Here is an 8,622-nt window from a genome sequence, read left to right on the forward strand (position 1 = left end):
AAAGGGGACCAGTACTGCTACAAAATTGGACGGAGAAACCAAGAAGAACTAGGCCTACTATAAACAAACATTTGGACGTCAAGCAAAACTTTCAATCTAATTTCCCCGAATCGTCAATGTAAAGGTAATTCTTATGAGTGGATCTACGTGTCATTTGAATTGCTATTTTTTTTGCAGTTTTTTTTTAAAATATATTACAACAATTTAATGTATGTAAAATAAAAAAATAATTAAAAAACGTGTTTATGAAAAATGTAAAATCTTTTTATTAGATGCATGTTACATATAAAAAATAAAATTGTAAATTAGGGAGAAATTATATGTATACATCTAATACCTTTCATCCTAGGAAAGATTAATTCAAAATTTTTTCCAACCTTGGAAAATTGTGTACTATAGAGATGAAGCAATTCGGTTCCGCTCCTGAATCATATTATCAACCATTGTCAAGGTCAAGTAGTACAACTACTAGCCTGACTAAGAACTTAGACCAAAACTAGGACGAGCACTCAGATATTTTCTTGATGTGCCGATCTTAAAACGATTTGAGGTAAACAAACATTGAATTTCTTTTGAGGCTTATAATAACTATAAAATTTTTTTTTTCCTATTCCGATAACAAAATATAAGATTCGAAATAATTTGGTTGACTAGCTATTTCATTTTTTTTTTTGTCAAATGACTAGTTATTTCATTCGCTCTTGGAATATGCCGTCTTCTAGAGGTTGACAAACTTTTTCATCAACATAAGTAGATAACGTCCCACCAGCATTCAGTCAAAACTTTCGTCGTCCTCCCATGTGCGCGGCACGTGGGTCGCCCTGTCTTTTATGAGCTCGTTAAACTCTTCGCGCGAGGCACCACCAAAATAAAAAGTTGTTTCACATATTAGGGTTTCGTCTGCTTCTTTTGCCTACTGTAGACCTCCGCCGCTTCTGCTTCCAATCCTCTCCTTCGTTCTTTATTCTCTTTTTTGTTCTTTTGTTTTTCATCTTCATCTATCTACAGAATAGAAAACTTGATCCTTTCCTTCTTCTCGGCCACCACTTCTCAAAACCCCCAATTCCCCCAAGCCGCAACAACAACCACCACCACCACCGCTTCAATTCTTTCTTGGCGTTGATTTTGGGAGGGGTCAGGTTTCGGCTGGACGGCTTGCTTGAGGTATTGACTTGTTCTTGTTTTTTTTTTTTTGAGACCAAAGGTCTTGTGATTGCTACTTGGGAGGCATCTCTTATTTTTATTTCATCCAAATCCAATAGCTCCGCTGCTTGTTAATTAATTTATACTGATAAAAGTACTCGACTGCTATTGTAAATGGGAAGGTTCTCATCTTTTCTCTTGTTATTTTCGGCTGTCGGAATCATCTGCTCCACCGGCTGGCAGGAAGGGGAGTGGCCGGAGGGATAAATGCTTCAGCAGTTAGCTCTGTCTGTGAAAAACAGAAAAGGAAAAAAAATTAAAAAAGAAGACGTTGGTGGCAATTTGGGTTCTTATGCAAGGGTTTGTTTTCCAGAAGGTACGTACTTTGTTTACTCTTAGTCTTTACCCTCTTCTTTTGCTTTTCCTTTTTTTTTTCCTCTTTTTATTTAACCTATCTGTTTCCCATCTTTTCTAGAGTATTTAATCTCATATATAAACATCCGCAATAATCATAGAATTTCATGAATTGTTGTCCTTCTTTATGACTAATTATTATTATTATTATCAAGTCGTTGTTCAAAGAATTCATTGGTACCTTTCTCAATTTTAGTATATGAAACTGTGTCTAAAAAAACTTAAAATTTTAGGGCATACAAGAGTTTTCTTATATGGTGGACACAAGAAAATGAATAAATGGCCAAAAACTACACCTCCTGTATCCCTCACTTGAACTACCACCTGCAGTTACACCGGACACAGTTCTATTTTTTCTCTTTTCGCAGGGGTTTTTCTTGATTAGCTATTCTGTCTCAGTGTATTTTTGTGACGATGAGTTCTGTTTTTTTTTTTTTTGTCAAAGTTGAGATCTGTGATATCTCTTTTTGTAATTTTATTATTATGGGTCTTTGTCTAACAGGCTTTGGAAGAACTGGATGTTTGGTTGCTAGAGTCATCTTGCTATCAATGATCCATTTATCACCACTGATTACATGGTAAGTTCAACGACCACTTGTTATTGCAGTTAATCATGAGTTAAGATTGAATTTTTATGCTATTCTTTAGGAATTAGGAGATCCCTAAAAGTTGTAAAAAAGGTGTAGTTGTTGATCAAGTTATGTTCTGGATCTGTGCTTTTCTGAACTGTGCGATCGTTTCTCAACAGGATTGCTTGTATGCAAGTTAAAAAGGTGTCTGTCATCATTTTGTACTGTGTATTGAGAAAATTTTTGTTTTACCATTTTATCTTTTCAGTGATTTTCTACAGGCTGTGCAATTGGTGTAATTGACGATGATGCTAAAATTTATTGAGCTTTTTTCATTGCTGAAGACTTTTGCAAAATATCCTACTATATATAGTTGTTTTGCATCAATTTTTGGCTTTTCTATTTGTGGTATTTGAAATATGAAAGGTCCAATTCCCTAAACAGTCTTTCTGCTTGTTTAGTTTACAGATGAAAATGGACAAAGGCAATATGTGTGGCAGACATCATGGGTTATTAGCATGTGAATTGTTGGAGGTACTGTCATGATTCATGGTGATGGCACTGGCTTAATGCTTCCACCTAAGCTGGCACCTGTACAGATATTCAAAAATGTCTTTTACTGGTTGTTCATTTTATTTCTCTGATACTAATGTTTGCATGTAATCTGCTTTACATTAGCCTTTGCTTATTCTGTTTTTAGCGTTAGTAGTTTATATGACTTCGTACTGGTCTTGAGTGCTAACTATGATTTACAAATGCCTAAGTTGGCCTTTAACTTTTTACAAATCTTTGTTGCACAAGAGCTTCTCTTTTTATTAATTTTTCATATTCATTACATGCTTGGAGAGGAGAATCTTCTTCTGACAGAGACTAATTAATTGTTTCTGAGCATATTGCACGTTTTTGGTTGATTTACTGGCTATGTTTGCTAATGTTTGTGCTTGAAAGATAGAGTGAATGGGGGCTGGGGATGGATGCAGCTGGTATTGAAATTCCCCGGAGTGTGTTGTGGCCATCATTTCTAGTTCAAAGTTTGAGATTTTTGGTAGGCCTTTGCATAGCTTTTGGGTTAGAAAATCTTTTGTTTTATCCCATTTACTTCTCTTGGTCGATTTCACCGATCTTCAGGTGGCTTATGGGTTTTTTTTAAGGATTCGTTGTTTCCGTCGGGTGTGCGCTGATGTTTTGAGCCTTTGGTTTTTGTTTCCCCGATCTGTGTTTTTTCTTGTTCCCTTTTTTTCTTGTTTTTTTATTTCGTTTCTTCTTTTCAGCTGTGAAGATGGAGATACTGATTTTATTGCCTTTCACTTTTAAGTTTTATTACTAAATCTGGGTTTTTGGTTGTTCCCTTTTTTTTTCCCTTTAGAGTCTTTGATTTTTGGCTCACTAATAAACATGCCGCAGCTTTCCTCCTCTTCTTCTTCCCCGTACTGCGCTATTTTTTACAGACGTTTGTAGATCGATAGCTGATTGTGATTTGTGTGTGAAATGTGCAGGTTAAGGAGGGAAAAGGTAAGAAGAATCAGCAACGATGGCGGTGCCTTTGCTTTCGAAGAAGACAATGAAGAAAAAGGTTAACAAGTTCAAGCAACCCCAGAGTGACCGAAAAATTTCCATCAAGGTATATCATCGTGATTCACTTGAAAAAAATTGTCCTTTTTAGTTTTTTTAATATTTTAGGAAATGCGCTATATATAAGGCATTTGCAGATTGATCTTTATTTTCGTGTTCTGTTTGCGAAATAGGAAAATGATTGTGGAAGCTTTAAAGAAAATGATCAGAAATGTAAAGGAACTAACTTGGAATCTTTGATTAGGTTTAGATTTTGTTTTGTGTTTTATGATTTTCTCATGGCTATAACAGCTCTTGGAATCGTCTTGCAAAAGTAGAATTTGCTGTTCATGGGATTGACTATGAAGGCCATGCAAAGCCATTGGTTTTGTTAAAGCTTCAAAACCTGTGGTATTGTTGTTCCTTTGAATTTTGAGTAATTATGGGCTTAAATTTTATAGCACTGGTTTTTCATGGCTCTATTTGAAAGCCACTTAAAACCCATTAAAGATGTCTGCTTTGCAGACCATGTTCATGGGATTAGTATACATTTGAAGTATTTATCAGGATATGAAAGAATTCATTTCTCTTTTGTATGAGGCGTGCTTGATTTTTATAACTCCGTATATTTGTTGCTGCCTATTCACTGAAAAAAGGAAATAGATGGTACCTTAGTTGTTCTAAGTATGTCTTCAGCTATGGTGAATTAAATGCTGTAGGTTTTCTCCTGTGACTTTTCCTTTCCTTTATTTTTTCTTTGTTATATGTTCTCTTGCATACTGTACTTTGTTGATGTTGTTCTTGGCGTTTTATGATTTAGGTTATTTTACCGATTTTTCATCCTGGCCTTGTGCATTCGTCTTCGGAATCTACGGTGGAGTACAAAACGTGAATGCCCATAGAAGCTACGAGTGTAGTTATTAGTATTATTAAAGGTAATGGATTTGGAGTTTGGAGTAGTTGAGGAGAGATTGAAGACTTTTTTTTGGGTTAGCTGCAGACAGAATTTGGAATCCTTGATAGAATTGTCTGCAAAAATAAGAATTAGCATCGGAGGTGCTCTTATTTTCAGTACCTGCTTAAGGTTGGTTTTTTTTTTTTTTGGCCTAAAGTTTCAGTTTTTACGTGCTCAGTGAAAAGCACTAACCTGTATGCCTTCAAGCATTTGCTTATTGGGTTTGTTGGTTTAAAATTAATTGTGATTTTGTGACAGGTTAGACGGGATTTGAGCCTTCTGCAATCAGCAAAGTTGGAGGAAATCTTGAATTCCTGCTTTCTGGTAATCTATGGCAAAGGGCCTAAACAACAACTGTAGCTTTTGGAAAGGTATAAACATAAAGAAGGGCATATTTTCCAACATTGTTGTTTACCATATGCATTGATTAGTGATTCATGCATTTTTTTTCTGGAGGAAATAGCAACATTTCATTGAGGTTTCATCAGTAGATCGCAAAGCCATAAATTCTTAAAGTTTTCTTAGTAATTTGATGGAGAGGTTTTGAAAAGTTAAATTGGAAGTTGAAAGTTAATATCCAAGAAAATTTGATTAAATGACCAGTCTGTGAATGTAATGTACAATTAGTAATGATTAGACTCTTACTTTCTGTCAAATTGCACATACCAAAACTTTTGGCCTTCCATTTGGGTTTCAGTCTGAAGCGGAGAAGGTGTGATGGTGGCAAATATAACTTTTTGGAAAGGCTTCTTGGAGTTGTACGTTTACTATCAAAGGTAGTACATTTGTTTGTGATTTGTTGCTCACAGTTGTTTCTTTAAATTGTTATTCTATCTTCAGTTTTCTACGTGCCTCAGTTGAGTGTATGTTGCGAGGCATGCCATAAACTATGATCTTACATCTGTGCTTTTAAAAAATTTCCCATTCTTTTGCTGTCCAAATTAGTCCAAGTCATTGTCCATCAAAATCTTTGGACCTTAGAGGATTAAACTTGGTTGATTTGAGTCTCTTCCATTGTTCTCGTGTTATCTTCCTGTAGTAGCAAATAATTAACAGATCGCTGCTGCCTTCTTTCCTTACCGTCCTCTTTCATCTACTTCTCTGATATCGTTGTCCACGAGAGAAATATAATTAGCTGGAATCTTCGTTCTTTCCCAAGGAAGTGTATCTGCTCTTCCTCCTTACACTACAACCAGTGGGAAAGCTAGAGTAAAGATGTGGTTGTTTTCAATTTCTTATGGGGCTTTTTCAGCGATTAGTTTCCTTTTGGTCTATTTACATCCAACAAGTACTAATTTTCGATGTAAGTGGTTGGGAAGCTACTCCCAGATCCAATTCTCGATGTAAGCGGTTGGGAAAACTCCGTCAACCTTGATAAATTGCCAACCTTTTAAATTCTTTTTTTTCCCAGTTGGAGATCGACAGATTCTTCTTTTCCGTTCTTCCTATCATCCTCTCCTCATATATAGAATTTTTCATCTATTTTCTCCATCATTTCCTTCTGCTAGAGACATGTCTTTTGCAGTGAAAAAGCAGTCTTTTTTACACATATTAATGATGTTTATTTTTTAGTAAATTTAAGTCATGACCTACATTTTTTGCATTTTTTGTACTTTTGGTTTCTTGAGGATCTCAGGTTTTCTTACTTTAATTTCTATGGGTTCTGTGAATAATATGTTGGTGTTATGCTTTAATATTGTGGGTGGGGGGAGGGTCTCAGCTTTTGTTATTTGTGTGATTTTATTGTAGAATTTTGTTTCTGCCAAGTTTAGGATTGATCTCGAGTTGGCTATGGAGGTTTTTTCTTCCTTTCAATTTTCATGGAGTCTAATGTAAATTTGGAATTTCAAAATTTTCCTTTTACCTGGTCTAATTTTCTAATTACTAGGGGATTTGACACATAAAATCAAGGCGGTGTTAGATTTGTTCATCTGTGTTTTTTCTTTGGTATTGATGTAAGAAATTCGTTTCTGAAAGTGTAAATTTTAATTTCTTGAGTTGATTTATTTTGTGGAGTTTGAGGAGGAAAAAATGTTTTTGAAAAGGCATGCTTATCTTAGTTGAATTTGTTGATTCCCTATTGTGCTGAATTGTGATTGTTTTGATTCGAATTGTAGATGATGATGGCCAATTGTCATGCTTCTTTAATTACTAAACATGACTTTGTTCTTATGTGGAGCAGCAACTGTAGGCTGATATTGGTGAGACTGAAGCTGATAAGGTTGATGAGGCTGCCCTCATTGGCAATGAAAAGTTTGAATCTAAGTGTATAACAAGTTACTTTTAGAATGTGTTTCTGTTTTATCTGGTGCTTCTTTCTGGTGTCCAAGGTGGAGATGATGCCTCTTTCCGGCATCATCTCTACCTTAGAAGTTGCCGAATTAGTATTTTCTCTGAAATGTATTTTTTCCATGGTTTCCTTCAAAACAGAGGTGACCAAAGGAAAAACATTACATCTTTCCATTACATGTTTGTCTTATCCTTTGGTTTCTCTTTTTTTTCCTTTTCTTGGGATTTACCCTTGTCCTTTGTTTCTCGTGTTTTGTCCTTGTGTTTTGATGATATGAGACTTCTTTGCACATTTGTCTGCAAGTTTTTTGCTGCAATGGCGCTTGAATTGACTTGGTTGGTGAAAGTTTTTGTGTTACATGTATTTTATGTCCCTATGATTTTGTTCTATCCATATGTGATACTTCTTTATGTCTGTTTTCTTGACTTGATTGCCAGTTTTGTTTTTCAGTATTATTCATCTTCATTCCAATGGGAACTCACTGCTCTAAATTAGGCTTTTGCTGGTAACCTTCTAACCTCAGATCCAACGTCTCTTATTCCTCTGATCTTGGTAATTCTTAAAACTCTGTTAAACGTATAAAAATGTAATATTTGTTCCCTTTTTCTGATTTTTTTCTTCTGGGATTTTAGAGAAATGCGGAGAAAATGCGAGGATGAAACTGCCAGCATTTAAAGAATGCAGTTTAGATGAGCTAAAGATGGCACCTTCAAGATTCTCAATTGAAAACATTGTATCAGAACATGGAGATAGAGCTCGCAATGTTGTCTACAAAGGGCAGCTTGAAGATGACGCCTCTTGGATTGCTGTCAAACATTTCAATAAGTTTGCTTGGCAATTCCTGGTTGTTATTACTTCTTTTAAGCAAGTCCCCAACCATAGTCTTCACAAATGTGATATTATCTTATTTATGTACGTGCTTTGATATCAGCCATAGTACTTAGTTAACCATGAGTATGGTGGATGTTATTCAGATTTAAGATTTGTTGTATGCAATTTGTAGGTTGATAAGTGAGGAAACTTATTGCTGGCTGATGTGATTTGAGATATTGATTATACGGTTGTTATGCCATATGAATTGAAACATTGATTATATGGTTGTTATGCCATATGAATTGAAACATTGATTATACGGCTGTTGTACCTTTGTTTACAATCAAATGGGATGAAGTATTTTGTTTCTACCAAATGGGATGAAGTCGCTTTCATTTTTTTTCTTACTCACTTTGGCTTTTACTATTTTGCATTTTCCTGCGTACAGCCTTATTAACTCTCCTCCACTTTTTTTTTTTTCTAATCTTGAAAATGATCTGAGAGCATGGGAAGTAAAATCTAAGCTCTAATGATGCATATTAATGGACCTTGTAATTAAATCATAATGCAACCTACCCTTGAAATAGCAAGTGCAGCTGATAACTTAGACAAAGTTTTATAATATTTTGGTTCTTTAATGAGAGTAACACTTACTATTTTTTACATGATTCATACTTAGATGAAAGTTTACTTTAATTTTGGTTTATTTGTAACTAAATTCTATCAAAAAACAAACAAATTTCATTAATGATCCATTTTGAATTAGTACAAATTATTTTATTAAATTGGGCATCTTCATCCTTTTTCCCACCGTGCATAGCACGGTTTATGCCTCCTAGTACGTCACTTAAGGGAGACGCCAATTTAGGACGCGCCAATATATTCCA

At 35.0% G+C, this 8,622-nt stretch overlaps 1 protein-coding gene across 12 annotated transcripts; it reads left to right on the top strand.

The window, feature by feature from the left end:
* The first annotated feature begins 798 nt into the window (after window positions 1-798).
* LOC113731834 (uncharacterized) lies at window positions 799-8,111 on the top strand. Of its 12 annotated transcripts, none has more exons than XR_011822094.1 (12): window positions 802-1,164; window positions 1,387-1,519; window positions 2,060-2,135; window positions 2,588-2,660; window positions 3,623-3,747; window positions 3,872-3,911; window positions 3,990-4,085; window positions 4,498-4,761; window positions 4,891-5,003; window positions 5,330-5,408; window positions 7,373-7,474; window positions 7,555-8,111. XR_011822094.1 is itself a non-coding variant. In XM_072068065.1 (12 exons), the coding sequence occupies exons 2-5, from the start codon at window positions 1,411-1,413 to the stop codon at window positions 3,689-3,691; spliced, it is 327 nt and encodes a 108-aa protein (XP_071924166.1). In that variant the 5' UTR covers window positions 809-1,164; window positions 1,387-1,410; the 3' UTR covers window positions 3,692-3,747; window positions 3,872-3,911; window positions 3,990-4,088; window positions 4,498-4,761; window positions 4,891-5,003; window positions 5,330-5,408; window positions 7,373-7,474; window positions 7,555-8,111. The 12 variants fall into 12 exon arrangements, 7 of the variants coding, with proteins under 7 accessions (XP_071924166.1, XP_071924165.1, XP_071924169.1 ...); XM_072068065.1 differs by having other exon boundaries at window positions 809-1,164; window positions 3,990-4,088; XR_011822096.1 differs by lacking the exon at window positions 3,872-3,911 and having other exon boundaries at window positions 799-1,164; window positions 2,588-2,748; window positions 3,990-4,088.
* Window positions 8,112-8,622: the final 511 nt, after the last annotated feature.

This window comes from Coffea arabica, chromosome 10e (assembly GCF_036785885.1).
Source record: "Coffea arabica cultivar ET-39 chromosome 10e, Coffea Arabica ET-39 HiFi, whole genome shotgun sequence".
Classification (NCBI taxonomy): Eukaryota; Viridiplantae; Streptophyta; class Magnoliopsida; order Gentianales; family Rubiaceae; genus Coffea; species Coffea arabica.

Coding starts and splice junctions, on each gene's coding strand:
- LOC113731834 (XM_072068065.1), top strand. CDS start 1,411: ATGCTTCAGCAGTTAGCTCTGTCTGTGAAAAACAGAAAAGGAAAAAAA. Junction 1,520..2,059: donor AAGGGTTTGTTTTCCAGAAG/GTACGTACTTTG, acceptor TTTGTCTAACAG/GCTTTGGAAGAACTGGATGT. Junction 2,661..3,622: donor TAGCATGTGAATTGTTGGAG/GTACTGTCATGA, acceptor TGAAATGTGCAG/GTTAAGGAGGGAAAAGGTAA.